At 36.9% G+C, this 17,180-nt stretch overlaps 1 protein-coding gene and 1 long non-coding RNA gene across 3 annotated transcripts in view; one reads left to right on the forward strand and one right to left on the reverse strand.

Moving 5' to 3' along the window:
* LOC110454740 (sugar phosphate exchanger 3-like) overlaps nt 1–10,913 on the forward strand; it is a 26,061-nt gene extending 15,148 nt beyond the window's left edge. For both annotated transcript variants that reach the window (XM_021504423.1, XM_021504432.1), the window contains 8 exons: nt 1,034–1,140; nt 1,820–1,961; nt 3,278–3,303; nt 3,716–3,791; nt 5,142–5,246; nt 5,852–5,946; nt 6,354–6,425; nt 6,891–10,913. In XM_021504423.1, coding sequence (XP_021360098.1) covers nt 1,034–1,140; nt 1,820–1,961; nt 3,278–3,303; nt 3,716–3,791; nt 5,142–5,246; nt 5,852–5,946; nt 6,354–6,425; nt 6,891–7,067 — 800 coding nt within the window. In that variant the 3' untranslated portion in view covers nt 7,068–10,913. The remainder of the gene's footprint in view (nt 1–1,033; nt 1,141–1,819; nt 1,962–3,277; nt 3,304–3,715; nt 3,792–5,141; nt 5,247–5,851; nt 5,947–6,353; nt 6,426–6,890) is intronic.
* Nucleotides 10,914–16,105: 5,192 nt separating this feature from the next.
* On the reverse strand, nt 16,106–17,168 carry LOC110454299. Its single transcript, XR_002463364.1, has 2 exons — nt 16,997–17,168; nt 16,106–16,219 (listed from the first exon to the last, which is right to left on the reverse strand). It is a non-coding gene; the product is annotated as an uncharacterized LOC110454299 (long non-coding RNA).
* Between the last annotated feature and the right edge of the window lie 12 nt (nt 17,169–17,180).

The raw sequence follows: 17,180 nt of genomic DNA on the forward strand, positions 1-17,180 counted from the left end.
CAGCCATATCAAATCAACAAGAACCACTCCCTCAGCCATATCAAATCAACAAGAACCACTCCCTCAGCCATATCAAATCAACAAGATCCACTCCCACAGCAATATCAAATCAACAAGAATGATGCTAAATTACATGTTGGAAGTGTGTTTTACTTAAGATATGAATTGACATATATATTTTAGAGAGTTTACAAAACAAATCTGCATGGTGAGTTTGTAAACACAATTATATTTTAATAATATACAACATTTGATATAGTGCCCTATCTAGCTAACATAAGCCCCTCTAAAGCACTTTACATTACATAGATATACAATTAATACAATAAGCACATACAATAATCCATACAATTTTTGGAGGAATTCGCAGGAACCTTTGTACCTCTACCTGTACCTGAACATGGATATATGCAGGCTTTTTTTATGGCCTAGTATGGGTCAATTTCCCCTATTTCAGTTAAAAAAGAAATCCCACTTGTAACTAAATATTACCAAATGAATATCTGTTTTGATTCCATTATGTTTATATCTTCCGTCAGTTCCACAACTGAGTGATTTATTTTATTTTCATTTTCAATTTGAAGCGTCTATATAATGAACAGCCTTCACTGGACAGGTCATACACCTCTAGTGCATATTTACTCCTATTTTAAAAAAGGGTACTAACTGTCTATTCCTGCATTAATTATCCCTTCTGAATTTCTCACAAAGATTGAAAGCTGATGGGAACTTACATTGAATAGGTTTTCTTTTCATGCACACGTTAATAGGGAGTATATCTTTTGTTTGACCAGCACAACTGTGTGGATACACGATAGATTTCCAAGATAAGAACAATGGAACAGTTATGTACCAATGAAAATTCCCATCCTATAGACTGTAGTGTATGGGTCCAGGTATACACCATGAAAATCCTAGGATTCAACTGTAGCAAAGACATATTCAGAAATAAACCAGAATTACTTACCAAAGATTTTAAGTGGGTGAAGTGAACGAAACAAAATTGTACTGTACAATACTTTTTCATCCACAGAACCATTGTTGGGATCGAGCTCTGATGTCGAGGTCAGTGGTGCTGCCCTGAACCGTGACAAAGCTGTGACGATGCGACAGGCAGTGTGTCTCCCGGGAGTGGCTCTGGTATGTACTCTCTACAGTGTTCTTATAATCTTAATAGATATTGACCTCAAAGATCAATGCATTTTTTTGAAGGACAAAAGTAGAAGATGAAAGTTAACTGATCCTGGAAAAATTCTAACAGAAAATATTTTTTTCCAAAATATAAGAGAGGTGATGTTATGTCCAAACTACATGGTATGACCCTTTAAGACTTGCCATTGTTTTGTTATTAATAATACCTAATTCTATTAGAATGCTGCCATATTTCCTGGATCCCAAAACCAAGATGGCCACCGTCTGTTGCTTCTGGTTAGCTGAAACATATATATTACTTTAACTTTTGCTCATACATGGTGGTAATTACTGGTTTTTGAGTTTTAACCAATATTACGAAATCCAAAATGATTGTTGTGGTTTCTGGTTGGCCAAGATGGGGGTTATATATGGCCAAGCACAGTTCATGGTCATTCCTGACCTGTCAGTGATCTAGTTTTCTAATTAATCATACCAAATATATTTGATTTATTGTGCCATTTTTCATGAAGGAAAATTGTTCCCTAGTGATTGAGATACAGTGTTATAAAAGCTTTGTTTTCTCTATGTGGTAACCGTTATGTACCAAGGTAAAATGTTGCTCTACATTTTTTGATATCCAGTACAAAGTACATAATTTTTATTTTTTTTTGCTTGCACATTACAGTATTCCTTGGCCTACGCCTGTCTCAAGCTTGTCAACTACTCGTTTTTCTTCTGGCTTCCATTCTACCTTTCCAACTCATATAAATGGGAGGAGTCTACGGCCGACAAAGTGTCAATATGGTATGACATTGGTGGCATAATAGGTAAAGATTATTTATATACATGTATTATGGTTTTGGATTGTTTCTATCCACATGTTGTTTTTTTGCAAGATAACTTGTAAAATGTTATTCAATTGCGACGAAACTTTGTCAACATTTATACTTTTTAAAAAAAAACAGTTCTGTAGTTTTAGTCTCTAATGAGTAAAATTTTGTTATGTCTTGTTATATTTCAGTTTTTCACATATTTTGTTTCAAGAATGCATCAGAAGGATTCTAAATATGTCGCATTATTATGCAGTTAGTTCTAATAGATGCTACCTAGCATTACACAGATTATACTGTTCTGTCCCTACTGTGGTATTCTTATATATGTGTGTATCAAATAAATAAAATAACAAAAAATATCTGAATTTTTAATGTGATTTTGGAATTTACCAGACTAAGAATACCCGGTAATATTATTATTTTTATGCTAGGTGAACTTGTTAAAGAAACTGGCTACATGCATGCATGGACAGGCTTAAGTTATTATTTATGTGCTGCATGACAAATATAGAGTAATAAATGACAAACCACACCATAGTTTATACGTATTAGGGGTGTCACGATATGCCAAGAGCGTATCACATGCAATACAGAATGAATAAATTGCGATATGTATCCCCATATATTGTCATAGGAAGGATGTGTTCTATTTTCTATCAAGTTGTTGTCAGAATGTTATCAAACGTAATCATATATAGTGTGGATCACATAGATTTAAGATTTTTGTCAAACCAACCATTGATTACAAAATTTGAACTACACATGTAATTTCCACCACTATTAGAAGCCTGTTTTATGCTTATTGGCATATTTGTTAGAATTTGTAGTAATTTGCAATGTAAAAACACCAAGCTGAATGAGATACATAAAAATAAGTTTTTAAAAATATATTGCGTTACAGCAATATTTCATCTCGGTATTGTGGTACAATACGATATACCTATGACCTGTTTTCCGATATATTGTGACAGCCCTAATACTTATACAGTTATACGATGCATATCAACAGAAACTAATTTAAAGCCATGGATTGGAATCATTCGCATTAATTCAGTCCGATGGTAAATCTGTGGATAATTTTATCCCGATACAATGAGCCATTGCTATTGAAATGTTTCCTATATGAAGTTAAGACTGATGTACTGCTTTTCTTTGTACATGTAGTGTTAAGTTGATTCCTAGTACAGGATTGGTTGTGATCCTCTTTAGTCTACACCAGACTCAAAATATATATATACATTTCATAAAAGAAAAATGTAATGTTCATATGTCTGATGAATTAACGGTTTCTTTTGCTCCCTCTTCTCCAGGTGGAACTATAGCTGGTATTATATCAGTAAGTACTACCATTAACTTTCCAGTAACTAGATATATGTCAAATACCTCAAATTATGCTTTATTTACCGGTATTCTGGAATGTTGTGTTTAAATCAATAGATATGTGCCAATTTTTATACGGATTTTTTCAGATTACAGTAATACAAAACAAAATGTACAAATTAAAATATCACGCAATGTTTTTTAATGCTTTTATGATCGGTAACCCATGTACAGAAGAGATTCATTAACCCCTTCACCCCTAGGTAACTTTAGTAGACTCTGCCATACATTCAGCTGGATGAGTCAATTATGGTTTACAGTGGTGAAAGGGTTAACCAATGCCTTGCAGTGTTAGAAATGATTATATATACAAGTTTGAGTTTTTGATATGATACACTCGGTTAACAAATTAATATATTTTTTAATAGGACCGATTAGAGAAGAGGACATTAATTGTGATACCGATGCTGGTCCTGGCCATACCGTCTTTATTTGGATACAGTCGTATGTATTTGATAAATCAATATATACATATATACACGGAAAATTGGGTAATGTTGTAACTTTCGCTGCGGGCTTACTTTCGTCTTTTTTTATCATATGTAGACACGACGGGCGAAATCAATGCAGGTTTAATATGGATATCAATGGCAAAGGGCGAAAGTATCCAAGTATATATAGCAATACAATTTTCTCTCATTCCTGTTAGTTTACAGAAGAAATTTCCAGGAAAAAAAGGGTTGTTGGAAATTTCAATCTTTCACGGCCATTTATTTTCACATGTGTGACTAACATTACAACAGGTGTAAGGTTAGGAGATTTAGAAAAGTCAGAGTCAGATGCTGTGATGTTGAAACTGATGCTGAGATGAAAAAGAAATTCGGATATTATATTTACAATAAATAGTCAGATTGATGGGATTAATTTTTCTTACAGATAAGGTTTGACAAAAATGGGTTAGCTACATCCTGCTGACTGGTTAGTTTTTGTCGAAACGGTCTGGGGAAAAGTTGCGCCTTTTCTGACATGGATTCTGAGCTAATTCTGGCTGTTGGAATGAGAGAGAAACACTTTCGTTCTCAGGGGTGTAGGATAGGGAAATCATGTCCTTTGATTTTTGAAATTGGAACAAAACTCTCAGGAAGCTTCAGGTTTTAGCCCAAAACCCTTTGGATGGAATTTCGCTATCCTTCACCACTTGACATGAAAGAGTCTTAAAATCTTTACCTAAAGTATTAGTTTGTGCGGCATCTACTGTCCTGTTTTTTCAATACATTGTATTACATAATGTTGACAATGCAGAAAAATATTTTATAGATGAGAAAAAAGACTTAGGCTACATTCGCATATCCCTGTTGAAACGGTATGTGTGGCGTAGAAATATTCCACGATAAACGAACTCACTTGGACCGTTCTATAAGCAGAGCTAAAAATGCACAGTTTCGGATAATAAAAAACAATGTATCAAGAATATTATGCCCTTCTGTCACGCATCCACTGAATTACATAACGTATCTCAAAAACTACATGTGGCTTGACATTATTTTAGAAAGAAATCACGCAAACTGGCAATAGTCAGCATTTTAGTTTCGGCGAGGTACGTCTGGACCCCTCAATCTACACGTACCAAATTTTCCTGAGGTCAGCCTCGGTCCAGATCTGTGCCTGTCGTTTTCTTTACAGGTTCAACCGGTTCAACTGTTCCAACCGGATATGCGAATGTACCCCAGATAAACATTGTTGATATATATATAATAATATGTAAAATTCAGACATGTGAAAAGAAAGAATGTCTTGCTATCACAAAGGTGGAGAAAAACAAGTGTCTTTATGTGTTTAAAATCTGTTCTACAGAATCTCCTAACAGTCTGGTGATCAATGGTGTACTGATGACGGTCGTGGGGTTCTTTGTTGGTGGCGTCTCTAACCTCATCAGTGCAGCAATAGCGGCAGATTTAGGTAAGATTTCACTCGTCACTGTAACATATTGAATTGTTAATTTTCGCCATCGCTTTAAACATTTAAATTGTTGATGTACAAGGTATGATTTCACAGTCACTGAAATATATCGGTTAAGTTGTACACATAACACCACCGATCTTATATGTTCAATTTTATAAACTAATAACTCATCCCAATATAAACTGTGAAAGCAGATATTTTCATGGGCCCATTTTCCAACAAAATGCCATTTCGTGGGTACATGGATTTGTGGATTACGATTACCCACTAAAACATAGAATTGCTTTATGTCAAACTTGTAAGTACTTCTTGGATCTATGAATGCATGGATTAAGATTACCCATGAAATTGAAGAAATTAAAAAAACTCCACAAAAAGTAGTGCTTTCACTTTACAGTACTACATACCATCAAAAATGTCATATGGAATGTTTGTGATGGTCAATATTGGTTTTCGTTGGTTCATTAAACTATGCAAATGTATTAATAAAGATGTAGTAACAAAATATACCAAAATTTACATGTTTCCAATACAGAAGGTTAACATTCAATGTCAATAAAAAAATAATCTGATTAAAGATTATCTAATATTTATGTTACCAGGGCGACAGGGCCCAGTCGCTGGGAATCAGAAGGCCCTAGCAACCGTCACCGGCATTATCGACGGTACTGGCAGTGTGGGAGCAGCCATTGGCCAGGTCAGTTTATAATACTGTCTTTCACTTAGAAGTTAATGTTTGTGTTTTTGTATATTTGTTATCAATAAGAAGCTACAAACACATTTCAGATATTTAAAACTTTAACATGCAATGTACTCGATACTGAAGGTGAACAATTTTGAATAAAAAAGATACATTTTTATGATTTTTGAATCTTGAAAAAAAGCTACAATTCAAGTAAATACATGTTTATGCAATTATTCATACATGATAGTTAATTGTGATTCAAAAACTGAAACATTTTTATAATGAGTTTGTAGAAAGTTATATATATGAAGGATAATGGTATGAGATTATTTTTTTCCTAAACAGCCATGTGGAGAGTTGCTTCAGGTTGTTGGCTTGTAAACTGTTATCCACATTTGTTATTTCATTTACATTCACAGCTTCTTGTGCCAGCCATTCAAAAAGAAGCTAATGGTAACTGGGTTCCAGTTTTCGTCTTCTTCATGATAATGGTAAGTCTACCTTTACCTAGCCGTCACCAACAATCACACAGGTATAAAACAGGTTCAGGTGTTGTTCCATGCACCACTGCGGTGGCCAAGTGGTTAAGGCGTCTGCCATTCTGCTACCACTAGCCCTCCACCACTGGGTCGCAGGTTCGAGGACTATTTGGGGCAGTTGCCAGGTACTGGCCGTAGGTCGGTGGCTTTTCTCCGGGATCTCATGCTTTTGTCCAATACCTTGGTGTTGTCCTCATCCAATGGTGTTCCCAGTTTGGAGTGTGATAGATAATCGAAAACTAGGACATCCTTAGCTGAGATAGATGTTAAGTAAAAACAAGGGCATCTACAGGACTGACGGAAGAAAGAAAGTGAAAAACTTGAATCAGAAAACAAATAAAATTGAATCATCTGGACCTCATTTAAACTTTAATATGTATTTTCTACTTTTAAACGTATCATTCGTTTTCTTTGCAGACATTCCTGACCGGTGTATGCATATTTCCACTATTTATCAGAGAAGTGAAGGACATGAGAAAGCGCTACACATGCTCGTGGTTCAGGGGCTGCCACAAATATCCCCTCTACTCCGACAATAGCTTCGAGGACGACGACGAGCCAGTCATAATACCGGCAGAAAATGAAATATCTTGATGACTATATCCCTCAAGTTAAATTGGTTCAAAAATCTGTGCCATATAAGGTGTTTATGGTGAAAATGATATTGTTTTAAAATGTTGATTTATATCTACAGGTAAATATTTTAAGGAAATCATACGTTAAGGGTTATTCCAGAATCATTGAGTGCAAGAAAGGTGGAGGCTACTTACCTAGAAATATATAGGTGATCAAATTATCCAGAATGCACCCAGCGTTATTGTGTGACGGTAAATTATTTTACATTATTTGATAAGTGATGCATCTCTAAAGAATTTCCTTTCCCTCCCATACAATCGCTTTGGATTTGCTATCACCATTTTTCCTAAATAAACTTGAACTGCAAAAAGTTATGTCATTTGCTTTGTCAAAATTTGTAATCTCAATATTTGTCTTTAAAATTCCTTTATACAATATGTTTTTTTTTTAAATTTTTTTTTATATTGAAAATATGTCTTATAATAATCCATTTTAAAAAAGAACATATATTGAAATACTGCCAGATTTATGACAATGATCATTTTACCCGATTAAATAATTTTAACCACGTTTTAATATCAGGGAAAGCAAATGAGTTGTTTGTTTAATATTCCCACTCTGCTATACTTGTCCTCACATTTGTCTGCAGCTTATTTAAAAGATTTTTAACAGTTATTCTAACATTCAAAACCAAGATATTTGAAACAATGACATTTAAAGTTTAATATATCGTAAGCCTTTTATGAAGTAAAAATTGTGTAAAAATTCTGGATTTTACCTCAACTATTGTAATAGTGATATGCTCTTTTAAAAGTTTAATTTTATTAAATGTGCCACAAAACACAAAAGTAAAAAATAGAAAATGTGGATATATACAGTTTTGATTAAATATAAAATGAAATGTTTTTAAGTGTACATATTGATTTTATTGTGTCAAATGATTTACTGAATAACACTGTGTTCATACAATAGTAAGAAACAGCCGATGTGGAAAACATATTGCCTATATGATGTGTGCATGTTGACTTTTGAGTACCTGTACAGTGTTCTATGATTTCCTTTACACTTGACTAATATTTAAAGTAGTTTACAGTGGTTGTGTACAAGTTCAGGTGTGTCATGATCCTTAATTTACATGTGCCTGTTATTTTAATTACTCATTTATTTTATTGCATGCAAGGTGTTATTCATATCTTACTATTTTTCCTCAAATATTTTTAAAATCTCATTAAAACTTGTTTTCATAGGTTAAATTTTTCCTCATATTTGTTTGTCTCTCTAAAACAAGTCATACTTTAAAACAGATGTATTGCCAATTTCATAAAGCTTTGTTTTGTTTTTACAATGTAATGTAAACTGATGGGATGGGTCAGTGTGCTCTATTTAAATCATATTATCAGGTGTACATGGTAAACAATGTATCGTAATCATGGATTGTCAGAAAGATTTGCAAAAAAACTGATTAAAGTGTCGGAGTAAGTTGTTATTTAAGTCTAGTGGGTTATTAACAAACAGAAAACTGCACACTTGCCTGGGGGTACTTCCGATCCCACTAATGGGGTAGGTCATCTTCTTGTCTGCTCCATAATACATGTATTGATTTGTCAGTGAAGGATATACAAAACTAGGGTGACAGAGACTCTTCAATGCCTACTTCTGGTCAATTTAGTCTGATCATTCAATAAATGTAAACAAAGTATTTGAAGTTGTAAGTGTTCATTCTTTCGATTAAATTGAATGCTGCAGTAAGATCAAGGCAATGCAACATCATCTTAAACTAGTAATAGATTCTTCAGAAAGCTCTCATGTAAAAACAGAGTATAAAAAAAATGTTGATTTAAAAAGGAATCAGTTTGGACAGGTCCACCTGTACTCCAAACTGAAATATTTTTGTCAACATTCTAATACTGATATGTATGGAAATGGCTACATATGATGTTTAAATGTATATCAGTTATATATTTTCCTATTGATAACAAATACATACATCACATATAACTAGGACTAAAACATACTACATCATATGTGAATTTATTGCAAAATATATACATGTATTGATATGGTCATTATCCAGTTAGAATTTCCAATGCAGCAATTTCCACATCCAATTTTTAGCTCACCTGTCCTTGTTTTAAAAGTATTTTTCTCCCAAATTCTGCTGAAGTTACAACAGAACAGAACTTAATTGAACATTGAGATCGATACAAAAGATACATGAGCACCAATAGACAGCATTGGAATAAGTAAGTTAGTCTGGAGACTGAAATGTTGGCATAATACATTCCAGAAAGTTACAAATGTTTTTCAACAATTTCATACGAGACACAAATTCTACTTCATAAAGGTGCTGATTCTATTATACATGTCTATGCTTCATCAAATTGTGTTCATCAATCGACGTCATCGTGAAATAGGTTTACACTAATCCAAACTGCTCAGGATCCTCTGTTCCACAGAGTTTTGAAACACATGTGAAATATAGCCTGAATCACTTGAGGTTTTATAGAAGAGTGAAAATTGACTGTTGTGTGGTATGTAATAGGGTGGATAATACTGAGAAAACATACAATGTTTATGCTGTTATAATGATAAGTTAATTTAATTAGAATAGACACACATTTCTGTAAAAAAAATGTGAACTGAGATTATTTTCATTCCTATTTTCATGAAATAAATGAGAAATGCTCAATGTTCGAGTAGTATTTGATACAAACCTTAGTTACCACTGTTGCTATGATATAATGATACTACTGTTGCTATGATATAATGATACTACTGTTGCTATGATATAATGATACTACTGCTGCTACACTTTACATGGTACAACATATAATCTTATAATCCTTGGTTACTTCAATAAAATTCATCAGTTTTGAAATACATGTATATCAAAGTTTTACTTTATGCACGAAGAATGTACGTATTAAACATGTCGCAACATGGTAGACAGCATCCGGTAGACTAGCAATCTCCGTTCCTTTATATAGTTTTAACATAACTGTTTTTAATCATTTGGGGAAGCCTTCTGTTTTATCAATCATGCCCTGAGTCAATTTACACTCCAGTATTAGGAGATCGACTCAATACCAGAAGAAGAAAGTTTCAACACAGACTGGTCCCTTTGTCAAGTTATCACTCAAGCTTCTGTCATAGCTTGACAAGGGGACCAACTTGTGTTGAAACGTAGGCGATTTTGTTTGTGTATGGAGTAAAACTTTGATATCATAATATTTTTTTATCACTGCTGTGTAAATAATTCAACTGTAATAGGATATATATGCAGTTCTTCACATATCATAAGTATAAACCTTAGATTTGTTAAAGAGTTATCTCCCTTATATAAATTGTCTATATTACAAGTTAATTAGTTTTAAACTTTCTGAAATCTAATTAACGCCACAGTATGTTAGCATATGTTCTAAAAAGAGAAAGCATAAGTTCTAAAAAGAGAAAGCATATGCTCTAAAGAGATTTTTGTTTGAGATTTTTATACAAAAGTGCAGCATATGGCAGCTTTTACTCTACAGTATATTACGTTTATATTACATGTGCAATTTTATTTTGACTTAAATTCATGTTAAGTATTGACTGTGTATAAAAGTAACAAATAAATCAATATTTCTATACAAACCATACATTTTTAGTTAAACATTAATAAAAGTTTTCGAAAATAAGTACAGAAAGTGTCGGATTTTAAAATCTAGTATGCACCGAATGTGAACCATTTACTGCAATAATGCTTTATTTCCATCGTACTCATTTAGCATACAATATATTTAGGATCTTACATAAGTTTCCATTTCATATGAGATTTATGAAATGAGTCTAAGAATTTTGAAATTCGTGAAGAGTTTCATAAATTTCATATGAAATGAAAACGAGTTTAAGATCCTTTTTTATCACATAATCAAGATTTGTTGCATTTATTCGTGTAAAAGGACAATTTTCATGCAACAGTGAAATGTAAAAAGCCGCCATTTTGACTCCAATGCTCAAGTCTGCGACGTCATGTACTTGTCCTAGGCGTGACGTCACAATTGAAACAATGTTTGAAACTTACAACCAATCATAGGGCTGATAGGCTAATACGTGGGTTTATACGCAAAAAATATGACATGGGTATACTCACAGGATAACACAGTACATTATGTGATAAATGTATTAATGTAACTACACAATACCTTGTATTGTTTGCTGCATGCTTTGGTTAAAAAATAATTTTATGATAAAATCATAACATGTAATACATGTATAAATGGGACTATGGGTCCGTTTTGTTTTGATCATTGCTATTGTACCTTAATGCTTATCATTGAATCGCTATCTTTTACACTATGATGTTAAAATGACATAGTGTTAAAATGACTTCCGGACGATTAGATAATTTGTTAACTGTGGTTGTCAATACGCAGGTCTAAATGATAAACAAAAAAGACTGACATGTTACAATGCTGATATACTATTTTTATCAAGACAGCAGTCCCTATAACTTACTATTTGCTATGTTAACCCTTTCAACACTGTATACCATAATGGACTCATCCAGATCAATGTATGGTAGAGTTTACTAAAGTTACATAGGGGTGAAAAGGTTAACGTGGATAGTACAAGTTCAGTATTACCAAATTACAGATCTGAATAATGATGTATAGTTGGATTCGTTAAATATAACCAGGGACATTTATATACTGGCTTTATATGTTTCTGATAATTATGACCTACCATGGTGTTGACATTTTGAGTGACTTAACCATCTTTTAGGGTGTGTACATTAAACCCCTTACTTCAAGACATCAGTGAAACTTGTCGCTTGAATATTAACAAGAAATACGAAGACAGATGGTGCCTGATTTGAATGTTTTGTTTGTAGATGCAGAAAGTAAAATAAGATTAGCTTTTTGTCTATTAACTCATTAACCCCTGAAGACACATTTGAACTCTTCCAATTCAAACGTTGGAATAGTTCATTATGAAATTTCATCTGTAGTACTTCAGGTCAAACGAATGAAAAAAATACATGTATACTATCAGAGGTGCCCAAGAAATCCTTTATAAATAACGTTTATAATAGACGTTTTTGGCTCTAACAGACAATTTTTGTTTAAAGCAAACCGTGCCATAATTAAATCCAGCTAAAAGGCTAACACTAGCACTAATATTAATCCCCGGCCTCCTCTGCATGCAATATATAAAAAAATATCTCTCGTCGTCAGAAAGCTACGTTATCGCCGCTAGGATACCACCAACCCCGGGGACTGACAGTCCACCAGCAGCGTACCATCAACCCCCGGGACTGACAGTCCACCAGCAGAGTACCACCAGCACCAGGGACTGACAGTCCACCAGTAGCTACAAGGCTACCACCAACCCCGGGGACTGACAGTCCACCAGTAGCTACAAGGATACCACCAACCCCGGGGACTGACAGTCCGCCAGCAGAGTACCACCAACCCCAGGGACTGACAGCCCACCAGTAGCTACAAGGATACCACCAACCCCGGGGACTGACAGTCCACGAGCAGAGTACCACCAACCCCGGGGACTGACAGCCCACCAGTAGCTACAAGGCTACCACCAACCCCGGGGACTGACAGTCCACGAGCAGAGTACCACCAACCCCGGGGACTGACAGCCCACCAGTAGCTACAAGGCTACCACCAACCCCGGGGACTGACAGTCCACCAACAGAGTACCACCAACCCCGGGGACTGACAGTCGACCAGCAGAGTACCACCAACCCTAGGGACTGACAGTCCACCAGTAGCTACAAGGCTACCACAAACCCCGGGGACTGACAGTCCACCAGCAGAGCACCACCAACCCCGGGGACTGACAGTCCACGAGCAGAGTACCACCAACCCCGGGGACTGATAGTCCACCAGCAGAGTACAACCAACCCCGGCGACTGACAGTCCACCAGCAGAGTACCACCACCCCCGGGGACTGACAGTCCCCCAGTAGCTGCAAGGATACCACCAACCCCGGGGACTGACAGTCCGCCAGCAGAGTACCACCAACCCCGGGGACTGACAGCCCACCAGTAGCTACAAGGCTACCACCAACCCCGGGGACTGACAGTCCACCAGCAGCGTACCATCAACCCCCGGGACTGACAGTCCACCAGCAGAGTACAATCAACCCCGGGGACTGACAGTCCACCAGCAGCGTACCATCAACCCCCGGGACTGACAGTCCACCAGCAGAGTACAACCAACCCCGGCGACTGACAGTCCACCAGCAGAGTACCACCAGCACCAGGGACTGACAGTCCACCAGTAGCTACAAGGATACCACCAACCCCGGGGACTGACAGTCCGCCAGCAGAGTACCACCAACCCCGGGGACTGACAGCCCACCAGTAGCTACAAGGATACCACCAACCCCGGGGACTGACAGTCCGCCAGCAGAGTACCACCAACCCCAGGGACTGATAGTCCACCAGCAGAGTACCATCAACCCTGGGGACTGACAGTCCACCAGCAGAGTACCATAAACCCCAGGGACTGACAGTCCACCAGCAGCGTACCATCAACCCCCGGGACTGACAGTCCACCAGCAGAGTACAATCAACCCCGGGGACTGACAGTCCACCAGCAGAGCACCACCAACCCCGGGGACTGACAGTCCACCAACAGAGTACCACCAACCCCGGGGACTGACAGTCGACCAGCAGAGTACCACCAACCCTAGGGACTGACAGTCCACCAGTAGCTACAAGGCTACCACAAACCCCGGGGACTGACAGTCCACCAGCAGCGTACCATCAACCCCCGGGACTGACAGTCCACCAGCAGAGTACCACCACCCCCGGGGACTGACAGTCCCCCAGTAGCTGCAAGGATACCACCAACCCCGGGGACTGACAGTCCACCAGCAGAGTACCATCAACCCCGGGGACTGATAGTCCACCAGCAGAGTTGACCACCTTTTAAAAAATAATCATTATCTTAGTCCGTGGAAGTACTTAGAAGTAAGGAAACACCATTGGATTGTTTTTTGGTTTGTAGTTGCAAAAGCATAAACAAAGTTAACATTTTACTGCATCATATGACCGTTTTGTCGATTTAGGGCTCAACAGTGACACTGAAGTATAGTATGACGACACATGAATAATTCTTCAATTTAACACTTAATATATTTAATTATACAAGTAAAGGAGAACATGCATCACGAAATATCTTCCACGCCTAAACGAGTGCACGCTAAGAAGTAAATATCTCCAAATCTAAACGCAAATTAGTAAATGGGAGGAAAGGATTGAGGAAGCTCATAAAAGGAAGATGCATATGGCCAAATTAGCCCGAGTTTCCTCTGGCCGTAACACCAGACTTGAGACATTTTGACCTATAGATGTCTGGTGTGACACTTATCATGTCAAAATCCCAAGTCTGTTGTTAGGGTAAGAGAAAACTGGCTAATGGCCAAATATGAAGATATGGTCAGGACCTGTCAGGAGATCTAGAGGGGCTGGCGGACATGGTGCATGCCTGTAGAAGTTGGCTGGAGAGGGTTTGCGGGGCACTCGTCATTGGGTACTCTTGGTGTAACCAGAGACCTAAAGTAAAGTTAATTTAGGTCTATGGTGTAACGGGTCAGGAGAGAAGACGGGTATGTGGAAAAGCTGGCAAGGAAGCAGAAACATTGTTCCTGTGGTTTGGAGGATCCGAGACAGAGAGTGGAAGAGGGCAATTTAGTGATGTGTGCAGCAGTGGCAATGATCTTTAACATCACAGGTTATGGTCAGTGTAAGCTGTGTCCACTGCATCAGACCACCCGGAAAACATGGCGACGAAGCTGACCAGTTCCAGGTTGAGACTGATCACTTCAGCCAGCGCACCTTCGGAGGCCGTCGTGGAAGCGCTGAAATGACCAATGAATGTCTGCATCTAATACCACCATAGATGTATGCAAGGTAATACGTAGCTAAAATATATCTTAATAAAAACTTCCATGGGAAAATGCATCACTAAAGAAAAATACCAAAATCTAATCGAGTACATTACATACACATCGCTGAATACATACATCACTAAATATCTTTAATTCATTTAAACAATAACTGGTTGTCTGGATGTAATTATTGTTGATATAATTACAAGTGGCCTCTGGCAAATCCCATAAAACCCGCTATTTGCCAGAGGCCACTTGTAATTATATCAACAATAATTACATCCAGACAACCAGGTATTTTTTATATTTACATATTTTTCTTTTTTAAGACATACTCCTGCAAAAACCATTTGCCCTGCCTCAAAATACATTTCAGGCGGCCATTTTGTTTGTTTACATATTCCTACACCTGAAACAGGCAGTTGTAATTATAGTCGAGCAGTTGTAATTATAGCCTATATAATTACACTTGCCCTCTAACACTGTTGTAATGGCCCCCAGCTAGCACACAGATATCGGGCCGATATTGGGCCGATATCGGAGTCCATATCGGCCCAGTGTCGGTTTTAAGGGCGGGCCGACATCGGGCCAGCTTCCATTTGCAACACGTTTTGATGTCGGCCCGATATCTGCAAGTATATCGGCCCGATGTCTATCCGACGTATATCCAACCTAAAAACCATATTACTCCCAGTATTTGGACAACCTATGTATGTTGGCCCGACGTTGTCCCGACATTGGCCCGATGTAAATCTGCAGTCCTCCATATCGGCCCAGTGTCGGTTCTAAGTACGGGCCGACATCTGACCAGCTTCCATTTGCAACAAGTTTTGATGTCGGTCCACTATCGGCAAGTATATCGGCCCGATGTCTATCCGACGTCTTTCCAACATGAAAACCATGTTCTACCCAGTATCTAGACAGCATGTGTATGTTGGTCCGATGTTTTCCCGACATTGGCCCGATGTCAATCTGCAGTTTTTCAGTACCGATATATTAAACTTAATTATAACTACAGTTTTGAAGTTTGAAATCATCCGTAGTCTTAACAAGTTCGTAGCTATTAAACTAGTTTTTTTCATTTATTGCATATTGTTTCTATATATACATGCATACTTATAAATCAAAGAAAAAACAGCAATATATACAAAAAAACACCATGAAAAACATGAAAATATTAACATTTATTCATAATATATAACTAATCAAGCCGTTCTCAGGTGGTTATCGCTATGCCATCACTAATTCTGTTAAGAACTGTTTGACTTTCGTCACAGCATCTGAAATAAATAGAATTATTTGTCAGTGTTATAAAAAAATTCACATATAACTTATATACTATATATACATATACTACATATTCTATATTAGTATTCTTTGTGAGATCTAAAATAAACAAAATAAAGAAGGCATTGAAGTTTTTAGGTACACAATGTATTTATCTGATTGAGTGATACAGAATGGTTATGTGACATATTGTGTTGCAGTCATCCTTATTATTTATCCACAGCTTATTTATTGTCCAAACCATTAACGAAAACATTGCCATGCGAGTGCACGATAACCAGCAGTAAATTATATTAATTTCCCCATAACCAAGTGTGATCTCAATGGCAATAACTGTTTCGTTGTATGATTCTATCTGCGTAACATGCAACAAGAAACTTCCAATATATGATAAGCCTGTTACACATTATCATACCCGCAGAGATTAGGGCCTCACTGTACACATGTACAGTAGCCTCCTCAGGGCAGACTCCATTACATATGACTTAGTTATGCCTATTTGGTTACCAAACCAAAGTCAATATACCACTCCCTGTAAGAACACACCACTCTCGATATAAATATCAAATCATGTAAGAACTCAACATGCAGTTTTACAACATGAGGTGCAGAATATTAGTTTTAAAATGATGTAACTATATATAGGTACACACTTATTTTGTAAATTATAAACACTCCGTACACAATCAACTTGTAAACATTTTAGTATCACTGGCCAGATGCTCAGATTAGTTTAGATAAGACATGATCGTATGAATAAAACAGCTTACCCTCATCACCTTTCACTAGGCTTTGTCTGTCCATGAAATAATCCAAACACACTGTCTATATCTGTTATGCCTGCTGTCTTTTCTCTGTCAGTTTTGAAAATGCCGGTAACCCGTTACAAATCTGGCGCAATTTCCGGTTAGTCGGTCCGCAGTGAATACACACTTATGTTTGTATATATATATA

The sequence above is a fragment of the Mizuhopecten yessoensis genome, unplaced genomic scaffold (assembly GCF_002113885.1).
Source record: "Mizuhopecten yessoensis strain PY_sf001 unplaced genomic scaffold, ASM211388v2 scaffold917, whole genome shotgun sequence".
Taxonomy (NCBI): domain Eukaryota; kingdom Metazoa; phylum Mollusca; class Bivalvia; order Pectinida; family Pectinidae; genus Mizuhopecten; species Mizuhopecten yessoensis.